We start from the raw sequence: 15456 nt of genomic DNA on the forward strand, positions 1-15456 counted from the left end.
CCTTTACCTACAAATCCCCAGAGAATTTCCGCTATCCAACTTGCTTTTCTTGCTGTGTTTCAGGCATAATAATAAAATATTCAAATAAGTAGAAAAATCAAGTAAATAAAATGTAGTGAAACTGACTAAAACATACTGTGATTTTTTTTTTTTTTTTTTTTAACCCAAGGTTCAGGATTCAGGGGATGTGATTACAGAAGGTAGGATTCGTGTGGTTTTCAGCGTTCCATGTGAACCCAATCTTGATGCTTTAATACAGAACCAGCATGTGAGTACTGTAGTCCATATTGTTTAATTCAGAATGGAGCTTTAAAAATATTAGATTCCCAGTCAGGGCACACGACTAGGTTGCACGTCAGGTCCCCAGCTGGGGGCGCGATTAGAGGCAACCACACAGTGAGGTTTCTGTCCCTCTCTTTCTCCTTTCCCCTTGTTACAGAACCCCTGGTCTGCTCCAATTGAAAACAAACCCACGGGCTCTTTAGTTAGGGGCCCGATTGCCCGCCGCCAAAATTATAACTCTCAGTACCAGAGTTTAGTGAAAAGAAAAAGAATTGTTTATTTAACAGTTCTATTAGATTTAGATTTGCGGATTTCTGCTGTTAAGTCTTATGTTCTTTAAAACACCCACAAACACATATCCTTGCTTCCCCCCTACCAAACCAGGCTAGTTTTAGAAAAGGTAGAGAAACTGTTTCCTTACTTTCCAAACACAGTTCAGCTTTACCAGTAGCTGCCAGTCATTCAGTCCTGATTGGGGAGACCTTGTCTGTGTCATGGGGTCCACCAGCTTTTAATCCAGAACCTCATGGATTCTCAGCCTCCTTGGAAACTGCATAGTTAGTCCTTTTGTAATCCACACAGTCAGCCTCAGCCTCAGTCAAATCCGCACAGTCCTCCTGGCTAAAATGTCTGCCGCTTATTTTTAAATCCCTGACTGCGTCCTCTGACGCAGTGGGCGTTGCAAACAGTTCTGACCATTCACAGAACCTTACGTAGGCTCTGTGTGTTTTTTCCATACCATCCCCTGGTCCAAGACCCCTCCCATCTACCTGGGGCTTTGGATGCATTAAAGCCATTTCGCATAAAAAAGACACTAGCCACCAGCCTCAGGCAGGTGGAGGCATTCTAAAAGCTGCTTCCTTCTCCCCATCCCCCAGCTGCAAACTCTGGGGTTTTTTGGAACACCCCTGTTTCTGTAACACCCTCTCTCTATAAATAAATAAATAAACAAACAAAAAACATTAGAAGGATATATTTTGCCAACTTCTTCGAATTTATTGCAAATATTTTATTTAGTATTTTATTTGCATTCAAGCTTTTAAGCAGCACATTTATTAGCATACCATCTGGGGATAGACTTGGGTTTTTTAAATGTTTCATAATTACTCAAAGCCTGCATTTTTAGTTACAATGACAAATGGCCTTCCTGCACAAGTTAAATGTCTACTCAGCTGGAAGACAAACGGTCCCTTGAGAAAATCAGGAAATTGCATGTAAGGTCACAGAGTCCTTCCTCAGGTCCTATTTCTCCAAAGATATTTACTGACCTCCTTTTATTTTTCCCTGTTAAAATATGGAGAGGATCCTGATATTTGTCCTTTTTCTTATTGATTGTATAATTAACTTGGCTAAAGTTGATTCATAAGCAGCCAGCTATTGCTACTTTTATTTTCTCTAATGGTAAAATCTAAATCTTTATACCTTGTGGAATGAATTTAAGGCATTACGCATCAGCATACCTCTGAGGAAACTTTATGGAAGGCAGAGAAGTTCCTAAAATCTTACCAGGAGGCCTCTTTGGGAGGAAGAACCCAGAAAGGAGTCAGGAAACCAGGAGAGTGACCCCTTAGATTAAGAAGTTGGAGCTCTGTTCTGTGAGTCAGTGGACGGGAAGAGCTTTTAATTCTTTCCTTCATGCCTGGCTTATTCTAGACCTGAAGGAGCCTGCCCTCTTCTAGTGTACAGTGTTGCTAGGTAGGCCTTTTTAAGGATACTTTCTTTTTATGTACCTTCTTTAAGTACTACTGAAGCCTTCTTTCTCTTCCCTGTTGTTCTCAGTTGTTTATTTTACATTTTCTAGGATATTTGTGTGGTTTTAATTAATTTTAATTGTACTATAATCCAATATTTCTCAAAAAGAGTACGATTAGTATTTTGGGCTGGACAGTTAGGTCCTTTATCTAGCAGGACAGTTGGCATTCTTGGCACCTGAACACTGAATTCTAGTAGGCTGTGTCAATTATTGTGACCAAATGCTTATTAGAAAAGTGACATTATACCTGTGATAGAGAACTCCCACCTTAATTTTTACTATCTGTTCTAGAAAGGATACTTGATTTTGTCAATATCATTTCTATATCTGATAAGGTTCTTGATGGAGAAATTGTGTCATATTCTTTACTAGCCTATTAATGTATTTTAATAGTAACTTTATATTCCAGGCCACTAAATTATTTTCCCATTTCAGAGTAATTGTAGACCTGATCATTAAAAAAAATAATGGTGGCTGAATTAATTCCTTACCAATCACTGGAAATTTTGTATTTATTGGTGATAAAACATCCTTCTATTCATATAAAATATGTAATTCATATAAATAATACATTTATTATATTTATATATTTGTTAATATGAGTACAGTACATGAAAACTATATGAAATAAGCATGTGTTATCATTATGTACATATGTTAGAAGTATATGGTAGCTTACCCTTGTGGGTACTGGATTTTTAATTTGCTTCTTGGTTAAAAATTATATGATCTGATGTATATATTTTTTTAATTGACGTCAGCATGGTTTCTTCACTTAAGGTTATATTATATTGACTATGTTAATTATGAACTTAAACATGTTACTTTCATGTAGTCAAATATTAGGGGAAACAAGTATTATATATATCCATATATGAAGAATACTTTTAATTTTGATCAGTAGCAGCTATTTTGATGACATATTCATGTTTTAGGTGCTAATAGTAATTATCAAAGCCTCATTTTGTCCCACATACTTTACTAAACCTTACTTGGAATATGGCCCTGGCTGGTTTAGCTCAGTGGATTGAGCGTCGGCCTGCGAGCTAAGTGTCGCTGGTTCGATCTTCCAGTCAGGGTACATCAGAGAAGGAAAACTCTGACTCCAAAAAACCTCCGCTGCCTTGCGGCATACCTCTTCAGGGGAAAGGCTAAGGGAGTAAACCCCGACAGAAAATCCGGAGCCGGAGTCCCTAAGGCGGTTTGACGTTGTAGTCAACACCGGCAACTCCTGCGGCGCACCTGAAGCCAAGCTGTATCGACTCCGTCTTTCCCTTGGACCCTTCAGCTGCGAAGAGAGGGGGGGTCTGCTGCATGGGCAACAGCAGACCCTCCATATCACCCTGCCCAGGCTCTGTAGCTTCAGCGTCATCGCAAGATGTCGATTCAACACGGGAGGAGACAGATACCATGTCACTCCCGAGTCGGACGGCACAGCCATTCTCGGCGGTGCAGATAGACTCTGAAGAAGCTACACCATCGTCTCTCGAGACGGACGGCTGCCGACGACGACGACGACGACGACTTGGAATATAAAAATTAATTTTTTAAAAATATAATTCTTACCTGCAGTGTTTGCCATTTAGTATGTATACTAAAGTTTATTTCTTGACACAATTTCACAAACCGTATATTTCCTCTTTTACCCGTCCTTGGGAATTCTGTCCTTTAAGGAGGGGGATAAGCAGAAAAATTCTGCCTACAGATCCTTTAAAAAAAAGAGAAGTGATCACTTACTTTTGAGAATTTTTATTTTGAGAATTTTTATTTTGAGAATTTTTATATAGCCACAATCCAATGATTAATCTTGTCTTGATTACCTCCAAATTTTAAACATAAAGAAATAACATTTAATGTTTTGTATTTCTATAATTGACTTTTTTTGTTTTTGTATTTAAAGAAATACTCTATAAAGTACAACCCAGGATATGTGTTGGCCAGTCGCCTTGGAGTGAGTGGATACCTTGTTTCAAGGTTTACAGGAAGTATTTTTATTGGAAGAGGATCTAGGAGAAAGTAAGTTTATGTTAAAGAAACTTCCTTAAAGTGACAGAAAAATTGAATGGTAAAGATAAAATAGTTAGTATTTTGGTATATATTTTCTCTTATTAGTAGCTTTGATTTGCCCTTAAAAATTATGTATAAAATCCTGTGATGGTGATGTTTTATCTAAGTGACACATTATAGGTAGTTGAAAAGACAGTTGTTATTTTTAGCAGCTAACAAATTGAACCTTGAAATAAGGTATCAAGGTATGTGTGAATCTCAGGAATAGATTTCCCTGCATTTTCTTATTTCACTTTTCTCTCTAATTGCTTAATATACGTTAACCTTTATGTTTTGTTAACTTGGATTTTGAAGCCTTACTGCTATTTTGGAAATAGCTGTGATAACTAAAAAACAGAAGACAATCAGAACTAGGTTTTTCTAAGAATTGAAAGCAAAACATTTTGTTCTCTGAACAAAATTTAAAAACTTTTCTGGGTGTGTGTGTGTGTGCTTTAAATTCAGTCCGCATGGAGACCATAAAGCAAATGTGGGTTTGAATCTCAAGTTCAACAAAAAAAATGAAGAGGTACCTGGATATACAAAGAAAGTTGGAAATGAGTGGATGTATTCATCTGCCGCAGAACAACTTCTTGCAGAGTACATAGAGAGGTAAGTGCTGAACAAGATGCTACTGGGCATCCAGAAATACAGGACTGCAATAATAATTTTGCCTTTAAAGGAAAATGTTTTCTTTAGGAAAATTTGACATACATTACATATAAATATTTTTTTTGGCATTGGCAGAGATTTATTTATTTTAATATTTTTTAAATTTTAATTAAATTTGACATATAATACTATGTTAGTTTCAGATGTATAACATAGTGAATAGACATTTATATAACTTCCAAAGCAATTACCCCTAAAAGTCTAGTACCCATGTGACACGATACATACTTCTTACAATTATATTGACTGTATTCCCTATGCTGTATTTTATATCCTCATGACTGTTTTTATAACTGCCAGCTTCTATTTCTTCATACCTTCCTATTTTTCACCCATACCCACAATACCGCTCTCATCTGGCAATCATCAAAATGTTCTCTGTATCTTTGAGTTGGTTTCTGTTTTGTCTATTTTATGTTTCAGATCCTACATATAAGAGAGGTCATGTGGTATTTGTCTTTCTCACTGTGACTTGTGTCATTTAGCATAATACCCTCTAGGTGCATCCATAATGTCACAAATGATAAGATGTCATTCTTTTTTATGCTGAGTAATATTCTACAATGTGTATGTACCTTATCTTTTTTATCCATTTTCTGTTGGTGGACACTTAGGTTGTTTCCATATCTTGATATTGAATATAGAGGTGCATATGTCTTTTTGAATTAGTGTTTTAGATTTCTTAGAATAAATACCCAGAAATGGGATTGCTGAGTCACATAGTAGTTTTGTTTTAAATTTTTTTCTTTTTAGATTTATTTATGTATTTATCTTTAGAGAGAGTGAAAGGGACCTGGCCCACAACCCAGGCATGTACCCTGACTGGGAATTGAACCAGTGACGTCTCAGCTCACAAGCCAGTACTCAATCAACTGAGCCTTAGCAGCCAGGAGAGAATATGTTTTTATTTTTTTACTTTTAATTTTCCTAAGTATATTTTATTAATTATGCTGTTATAGTTGTCCCAATATTTTCCCTTTGCTCATCTCCGCCCATTACCCCCCTTCCCTCCACCAATCCCACCGTCCTTAGTTCATGTCCATGGGTAGTGCATGTAAGTTCTTTGGCTTCATCCTTTCCTCTACTATTCTTAATATCCCCCTGTCTATTTTGTACCAACCAATTATGCTTTTAAATCCCTGCTCCATTTCCCACTTTTTCCCCCTCCCCACTCTCAGTTGATATCCCTCCAGATGACCCGGATACCTATGATTATGTTCTATTCTGGTTGTTTCCTTAGTTTGTTTTTATTTTTTAGATTCAGTTATTGATAGTTGTGAGTTTGTTGTCATTTTAATGTTCGTATTTTGATCTTCTTTTTCTTAAGTAAGTCTCTTTAACATTTCATATTATAAGGGCTTGGTGATGATGAACTCCTTTAGCTTTACCTTGTCTGGGAAGCACTTCATCTGTCCTTCCATTCTAAATGATAGCTCTGCTTTGCAGGATAGAATAATCATGGTTGTAGGTCTTTGCTTTCATCACATTGAATACTTCTTGCCAGTCCCTTCTTGCCTGCAAAGTTTCTTTTGAGAAGTCACCTGATAGTCTTATAGGAACTCCTTTGTAGATAACTTTCTGCTTTTCTCCTGCTTCTTTTTTTTTTATCTTTAACCATTTGAGTGCCATGCATAATTCAAAATTTGGATCAACATGTGAAAAAATTATATTTTATATAATCCGAGGTACAAAAAAAGAGAACAAAACATAAAATATGATTTATTTCATTGTTATTTACATTTATAGCCATCGAAAAAAGAGTCAGTGGGAATGACGCTGGCATTTTTGGGAAAATTTATCAGCGTTCCTCACAGTGACATTGGCACTCAAAGGGTTAACCTGTGGCATTTAAATTATGATGTGTTTTGGTGTGGTCCTCTTTCGGTCTAGCTTGTTTGGGACTCTGTGCTTCCTGTACTTGTATGTCTATTTCCTTCGCCAAATTTGGGAAGTTTTCCTTCATTATTTTTTCACATAAGTTTTCGATTTCTTGCTCTTCCTCTTCTTCTGGCACCCGTATGATTGGGATGTTGGCACTTTTAAAGTTGCCCCAGAGGTTTCTAACCCTCTCCTCATTTTTTTTCAATTCTTGTTTCCTCATTCTTTACTGGTTGACTGTTTTTTTCTTCCTTATGTTCCAAAATATTGATTTGAACCCCAGTTTTCTTCCCTTCGGTTTTTGGTGGATTTTCCTTTGTTTCATTTAGCATAGCCTTCTTTCTTCCCTTATTTGTTTGCCGTACTTAAGCATATCTTTCAAGTCTGTGAGGACCTTTAACACCAGTGTTTTGAACTCTACGCCTGTTAGGTTGGCTATCTCCTTGTCGCTTAGTTCTATCACTGGAACTTTGATGTGTTCCCTGTTTTGAGCCATACTTCTCTGTCTCCTCATCTTGATAGGCTCTCGTGTTTGTTTGTTTGTTTGTTTGCCTCTGTGTCTTAGGTAGAGCTGTCGCACTTGTTACATTGTGAGGGGCGGAGTCTTAGGTATTTGTCAGTACAGGGCGACCCATTTCACCACGTTGTGGCGCTATATGTGGGGGAGGGATCTGAGAGGGAACAATGCCGCTTGCTCAGCCCTCGCCCCTTTTCCAGGCACTTTTCTTGCTTCCCTTATTGGACTGGCGCCCCTCTAGCTGTTCCCCTGGCCATCGTTCCCAGAGTGCGTGGGTCTACAGTTGTTCTGTACAAAACCTTTTTAATTTGATGTAGTCTCATTTGTTTATTTTTTCTTTTGTGACAGATTTTACTGTCTGTGTTTTCTTCTAGGAGCTTTATGGTTTTGAGTCTGAAATTTTAGTTTTTAATCCATTTGAGTTTATTTTTCCACGTGGTGTAAAAAGCAGTGTGGTTTCTTTTTTTTTTTTTTTCTTTCTTCATATATCTGGCTCATTTTCTCAACACTGCTTATTTAAGAGATTGTCTTTAGCCCATTTTGTATTCTTGTCTTGTTTTTGAGAATTCATTTTAAAAAATCTTTTTCTGGTTGAGAAACATACCATGTCATTAGTTGTTCTTGTTAATAAATCCTTTATAAAGCAGCCAGCAGACTGGTACTCTTCTGTTCTCATTTAAACAAAGTGCAGATTTCTATACACAATGACCAATGTACTAAACATAATATTGATCAAATTTGGTGTTCTTATTTACTCATCTTTCCAATACCAACATCTTTTTACTTCAGCAGTGTTAGGACAGAAGGCGTTAGTTACCTAAACCATTCCCGCAGCACTGAACATCCCCATTTGCTTGGTTCCCACCCTTCTTCTAACCCTGTTAGAAGTGCTCTTCAACCTCAGCTGTTGCACAGGAACAGGTCTAGCCAAATGACTACTTTGAGCGTTTGTTTTGAAGAACAGTGGATTGCCATTCTGGTTTGGTGACTAGGACAGTGAGCTGGGACTATAGCAGCTCTTTGGTCCCTTTTCTGGCTACCTGTGCAGGGACACTGCCCGCCCACCCACATACCCATCCCTACACCAGCTAGAAGGGACAGATGAAAGGCCAGTGCTGTCCTTCAGCTGCTTGTGCTCCTTGTCTTTTTATAAGTCTTTATGTCACAGCACAATGATAATCTTAACAGCTTCCCTTGTAATTCTAGACATAAAGTACATTTGTTTTAAGCAATGATTTTTTAAAAAGGAATTGAAGTATTTGGAACCCAAGGGAGACAGAAGTTGGTAGAAGATACAAAGTTTCACAGTTGCTGTATTATTTGGAGCAAATTATTAGTTTTTTACAAATGAGGTAAGAATCTCAAAGATGAATCAAGATTGCTGTGAGTAGCTAGGAGAGTAGAATAGTTTGCTCAGACTCTAAATTGGGGTCGCAGGGGTGGAGGGGCAGTTATCTGGAAAGATATGTGAGTAAATAAAAATACAAAAAGTCTCTGCCTCAAAGGAGGAAGCACTATCTTATATTAAGGAGTTTATAGCAATGCCTCTCAAACTGTAGTAGGATTTTACAGTAGTGCTTTCTAACGTGTGGTGCCTGGGTGACTGGGGTTGAGATAAAGAAACTAAGATTTAGAAACTTGTGCAGCATCTTTGCAGACTTGTCTTATGATTATTGGCCATAGTAAAATATTTTGGATTTTATTTTGTATGCGTATTTCCCTAGAAACTTGTTTTAATTGTGTCTAAAAAATTTAAAAATTTTTTCACTTAGAGTTGACATTCAATAATATATTACTTCCAGGTGTACAGCTAGTGGTTAGTCATTTATATAACTTATGAAGTGATTCCCTTGATAAATCTAGAACTCACCGGACACCTTACATAGTTATTACAATATTATTGACTACATTCCCCGTGCTGTACTTTACATCGCTGTGATTTTTTTCTGACTACCACATTTGTATTTCTTGATCCCTTTACCTTGTTACCCAGCCTCCCAAGTTCCCTCCCACTTGGCAACCATCATTTTGTTCTCCGTCTCTATAAGTTTGTTTCTGTTTTCTTAGTTCATTTATTTTGATTTTTTTTTTGCTTTAAATTTTTTATTGTATTTTTTTCCATTACCATTTAGTTCTTTTGTATCCCCGCATTGTCCATGTCCATGAGTCCTTTTTTTCTCTGTTCAATCTTTCTACCTCTACTCTCTCCACTCCCCTTTATTGTCATCCTGCTCTCTATCTATGAATCCTTCTCCATTTTCCTTGTTAGTTCAGTTTGTTCATTAGATTCTGCATTTGAGTGAAATCATATAGTTTTTGTCTTTCTTGTCTGACTTATTTGCATAAAACCATCTAGTTCCATCTCTGCTGTTGCAAATGGTAAGAGTTCATTCTTATTTATGGCCGAGTAATATTTCATTGTATATATGTCCCACAGCTTTTTGTCCACTTCTCTATTGATGGGCACTTGGGTTGCATCTATATCTTGGCAATTATAAGTACTGCTGCAATGAATATAGGAATTAATATATATTTTCAAATTAATGTTTAGGATTGCTTTGCATTAATACCCAGAAGTGAGATTTCTGGGTCTTATCGTACTACTCCATACTTTCTTCCTGGTACCATACCTCTTTGCAACGTCCACATTCTTGTCAACACTGATTGTTGATTTATTGATGATAGCCATTCTGACAGTTGTGAGGTGATATCTCATTTTGTCTTTAAGTTGCATTTCTCTGATGATTAGTGATGTTAAGCATCCTTTTGTATGTCTATTAGCCATCTGTATGTCCTCTTTAGAGAAATGTCTATTCTGGTTCTCTGCCAATTTTTAAATCAGATTGTTTCTCTTTTTGGTGTTAAGTTGTATGAGTTCCTTATATATTTTGGATATTAACATCATCGATGAATATCTTCTCTCTCTCAGTAGATTCTCTTTTTGTTTTGTTGATAGATACCTTCCCTGTGCAAAGACTCTTTAGTTTGATGTAGTCCCATTTATTTATTTATTTTTTCTTTACTTTGCCTGAGAAATCTTATTCAAAAGTATATGGCTAAGAGTTATGTCAGAGTTTATTGTCTATGGTTTCTTCTAGGAGTTTTATTGTTTCAGTTTTTATATATAAGTCTTCAATCCATTTTGAGTTTATTCTTATATCTTATATAAGAAAATGATGTAGGCTCAGTATTTTTTACGTGCCTACATCACTTTCTTTTAGTTTTCCTAACAGTGTTTATTGAAGAGAATGTCTTTATCCCATTGTATATTCTTGACTCGTTTGTCTTAGATTAATTGACCGTATAAGCCTGGGTTTATTCCTGTGCTATCGATTCTACTCTGTTGTTCTGTGTTTCTGCTTTTATGACAGTACCATACTGTTCTGATGACTATTGCCTTATAGTATAGTTTGATATCAGGTAGCATGATACCTTCAACTTTTTTCTCCTTTCTCGAGATTGCTTTGGCTATTCAGGGTCTTTTGTGGTTTCATATAAATCTTATGATTATTTGTTGTAGTTCTGTGAAAGATGCATTGGTCTTTTGATAGGAATTGCATTGAATCTATAGGTCGCTTTGGGTAATATAGACATTTTAATGATGTTAATTCTTCCTACCATGAGCAAGGTATATGCTTCCATTTATTTATTTATTTAGTTTCTTTTTTTCAGTATCATCGTTTCTAAGAACAGGTCTTTTACGACCTTGTTTAAATCTGTGTCTAGGTATTTTTTGATGCAGTTGTAAATGGGATTTTCTTAATTTCTCTTTCTGATTGTTCATTATTGTAGTATAAAAAAAAACAATTTCTGAATATTAATTTTGTATTCTAATTTGCTGACTTCATTTATCAGTTCTAATACTTTTTTGGTAGAGTCTTTAGTATTCTGTACATTTAATATCATGTCATCTGCACATAATGACAGTTTTAACTTTTTCTTTACCAATTTAGATGCCTTTTATTTCTTTTCATTGTCTGATTGCTGTGGTTAGGACTTCTCATATTATATTGAAGGGGACTGGTGACAGTAGACAACATTTTCTTGTTCCTGATCATTAGAAAAACTGGTTTACCTCTTATTGCGTATGATGCTTGCTGTGGGTTTGTCATATATGGCATTAATTATGTTGAAGTATGTATTCACTATTCCCACTTTGTTGGGAGTTGTTAACATAAATGGATGATGGATTTTGTCAAATTCTTTTCTGCATCTATTGATATGATCATATAATTTTTATCCTTTGTTTTGTTTATGTGGTGTATCACATTAATTGACGTGCATATTTTCATTATCCTTGCATTCCAGAAATAAGTCCCACTTGATTTGTGGTATAATATGATCTTTTTAATGTATTGGTTAATGTGGTTTGCTAATATTTTTTGAGACTTTCTGTATCTGTGTTCATCAAGGATATTGGCCATAATTTTCTATTTTTCTAGTGTTTTTGTATGGTTTTGAAATCAGGGTGATGCTGTAAAATGAGCTAGGGAGCCTTCTTCCCTCTTCAGTTTTGAATAGTTTGAATAGGATAGGTGTTAAATTTTTTCTGAATGTTTGGTAAAGCGTACCTTTGAAGCCATTAGTTTAGTACTTTTGTTTCTTGGAAGTTTTCTGATTACTGATTTAATTTCATAGGTCATAGTCTGTTTAGATTGTCTGGTTCTTCTTGCTTTAGTCTTGGAAAATTGCATCTTTCTAGGAATCTATTTCTTCCAGCTTGTAGTTTGTTGACATATAATTATTTATAGTATTTTCCTATAATCCTTTGTATTTCTTTGGCGTCAGTTGTTACGTCTATTCTTTCATTTCTGCAATTTCACAAAGAAGCAGCTGTTGATTTCTTGATCTTTTGTATTGTTTTTAGATGCAAGTTTATTTCTGCTCTGACCTTTATAAAAATTTTTTTCTGCTTTCTTTCTGCTTTGTTTGTTTTTTCCGAGTTCCTTTTGTCTTAAGAAATCACAAATCTCAACTCCTCGTTATAAAAATGAGAAAATTGAGTATCAAGGTTAGCTAGGTTACTCAGGACATACCTTCTGATTCACAGTTGAATATTCTGTTGTTCCACTGGTTTCTCATAACATATTTGAGGATACCTGTAGTAGTTTCCTAGGGCTGCCATAGAAGAGTACTGCCACACACTGGGTGGCTTAAAAGAACAGAAATTTATTATCTCACAATTCTAGAAATCAGAAGTCCAGCGTCGAGGTGTTGGCAGTGCCATGCTTCCTCTAAAGATGCTAGGGAAGGAACTGTTTCATACCTCCTACCTAGCTTTTCATTGCCTCATGTATTCATTTCTTAACTGGTAGATGAATCACCCCAATCCTCCCATCTTCACATGGTGTTCTCCCTGTTTGTCTTAACATCATCTTCCTCTGTGCATGTCTGTTTCTGTGTCCTAATTTCTCCTTTTTATAAGGACACTGGTCATATTAGACCAGGCCCCACCTTAATGACCTCATTGTAATTTTATTACATCTATAAAAACCCTGTTTCCAAATAAAGTTCTATTCTGAGGTACTAGGAGTTGAGACTTTTATTTGTGTTTTGGGGAAGGGGGTGGACACAGTTCAATCCCATAGTGCCACCTGAAAATTTAGATTGTTTTTATTGTTGTTGACTCCCCTATTTCTTTAAAATGTCGTATTCAGACCACTTTCTCTTGATTTCTCAACTTGACATATGCATTGATTTTCTACCATGAAAGATAAAGCTTTAGCTCTTCTACTATCCCTACTCCCTATTCCTTCACCTCCCTGTACACACATACATATTTTCCCACTCACTGTAGTTTTATCACAATTTTTAATTAAATATATATTTAAACTTGATTAAGATCATTTAATGATCACAGCTGGACCTCATAGGGTATTATAATTTTATTTCCTTTCTTGTGCACGTGTTTATTTTCTCTGTCTTGTTTTTGTTTTTTTTTTTTTTCATTTTATTTATCTGTTTTTAGAGAGAGGGGAAAGGAGAAAGAGAGGGAGAGAAACATCAGTGTGTGGTTGCCTCTCACACGCCCCAAACTGGGGATCTGGCATGCAACCTAGTCAGGTGCCCTGACTGGGAATTGAACCAGCGACACTTGGTTTGCAGGCCGACGCTCAATCCACTGAGCCATAGCAGCCAGGGTGTTTATTTGTGTACATAGCTAATTGAGCCATAAACTGTCTGTTATCACTAGAAAATTGAATATATTTATACAGATCAGGGGACCTCTCAGCTCCATTTCCTTCTTCTAGACGTCCTAAAACCTTTTCTCTTCTTGTTTCGCTGTGAACTGATTGCTGCCTAGGACTGTTGTTGTTCAGTCCTCAGTTTAGAGATTCCCTTTATTGTCACCCTAGGAATTCCCTTCATTCTTCTCCTGTGTAGGATTCCTTTATGTCTTGGCTTTCATGTCTTCCTCTTTCTGATTTATATCTCTTTGATGCAGCACTTAATTCCAGAAGCTTCCTGAGAAAGTTTGCATGTCTGAAAGTGTCTTTATGCTTCCCTGATACTTGATAGCTTTCCTAGGTGTAGAATCCTAAATTGGAGATTATTTTCCCTCAATATTTGAAAAGCACTGCTCTGTTCTCTGCTTATTTCCTTTGCTGGTGAGGAGCTCTGTGCCATTCTGATTCTGAATCTTTGTGTGTGATCTAGTTTCATTTCCTGAAATCTTTTTCGAATTTTTCCTTTATGGTGCCTTGGTGTGGAACTTTTATCTTTCCTTTTGCTGTTCAGGTCTTTCACACTTGAAGCCCATGCCCTTCTATTCTGAGAAACTTTCTTATATTATCTCTGTGGTTATTTTCTCCTCGCCATTGTTTCTGTTCCCTCTTTCTGGAACTCCAGGGGTTAGATAGGCCTTCTGAATCAATTGTCTTAATTTTCTTATCTCTTCTCATCCATTTTCTATACTGTATACTTCTATATTTCTTTTCTACTCTGTGGGAGATTTCTTCAACTTCATCTTATATCATTGTAAAATTTCTATGTAATTTAGTCATTTTTTATTTAGAAGTGTGCCCTTCTTCTCTGGTATTCCTTTTTAAACATCATCTTGTTCTTATAATTAGTGAAATATCTTCTTTTATTTTTCCAAAGATAGTATTTCTAGATTTTCTTCTATTCTCTATATTTTTTGTTTTCTCCAAATTGCTCTTTTTTTTGTTTGAGTTGATTTTTCTTTTCATATTAAAAGTTTTTTGTTGTTCTTTTTTGTTTTACTTGTCTGGTGATTCTTAGGTGTCCAATCATACTTGAGAATGAGACACTAAAAAGCTGATTAGAAATTTACTGTGGTTTGGTGGGGCTTGTCAGGTGGGACTTGGCTGTTTCTGCAGAGGACCTCCAACTATCACTACCTACGAGGTCTGTCCAGAAGGTATCCAGCAATGTAATATGAAAAATAGAGACATTTATTGAAGAAGATAGAAGATACAAGAAACATTGTACAGAGAACAATGATGCCTCAGTCCCCTTCAAAGTAGGCACTTTAGGACCGCACAAAGGCCTCCCAGTTGCCATCAACTGCCCCATCATATTTCCCTGAATCTCATCAACAGTCTGAAATCTCGTCCCTTTCAAAGGTGATTTTAATTTCTGGAAAAGCCAGAAGTTGCAGGGCGCAAAATCTGGACTGTAAGGGGACTGAGTCACCTGGGTAATGTGATGTTTCACCAAAATCTCTGCATGAGATGTGATGCATGAGTGGATGCATTGTCTTGATGAAGCCGCCAGTCATCAGCTACCTGTAGCTGTGGTCTTCTGAATCATCTGAAGACTTACCACAGGGGAATGTTCATGCTTAATGCAAAACTTGACACAGATTTGTTGCTGTACTTGCTCAGTCATTTTGAATGCGACGGCCACACAATACACATGCTCACTCAATGGTGTCTACCGCCCCCACTGACTAGTACAGTAAAGCGGTCATTGTTCACACATGTGCATTCCAGTCCACTCTCCTCAGCTGCCACGTTACATTGATCTCACACAAACTATTGTAGTTATATTAACAATGGCTGGACTTTTTCTGGACAGACCTTGTATATGTATCTCTTTCCTTTGAGGTTGGCTAGTTTTCCCAGAAAGATATCCTCCAGCCTTTTTCTTAGAGGAATAATGTGGAGAGCAAAACTTACTTCTGGTGTTCTGAAAATTAACCAGGTAAAAGGGGTCTCATTACAGAGTGGATTCTATGATACCCCCTCACCCGACCCTGGATCTCCCGTAAAACTGAAGAACATATGTATGGCAGCAAGAATGCTGCTGTCTATGACATTCTTCAGCTGTAAGCTCTCTTGAGGAA

At 36.6% G+C, this 15456-nt stretch overlaps 1 protein-coding gene across 2 annotated transcripts in view; it reads left to right on the forward strand.

Annotated features, from left to right (window-relative positions):
- The window catches only part of XRN1 (5'-3' exoribonuclease 1), a 151585-nt gene that overhangs the window by 82510 nt on the left and 53619 nt on the right, over positions 1-15456 (forward strand). For both annotated transcript variants that reach the window (XM_090278698.1, XM_090278706.1), the window contains exons 23-25: positions 170-268; positions 3936-4051; positions 4547-4693. In XM_090278698.1, the coding sequence (XP_090134824.1) occupies positions 170-268; positions 3936-4051; positions 4547-4693 (362 nt within the window). The remainder of the gene's footprint in view (positions 1-169; positions 269-3935; positions 4052-4546; positions 4694-15456) is intronic.

Source organism: Furipterus horrens, unplaced genomic scaffold, assembly GCF_987537825.1.
Source record: "Furipterus horrens unplaced genomic scaffold, mFurHor1.1.pri manual_scaffold_1, whole genome shotgun sequence".
Taxonomy (NCBI): Eukaryota; Metazoa; Chordata; class Mammalia; order Chiroptera; family Furipteridae; genus Furipterus; species Furipterus horrens.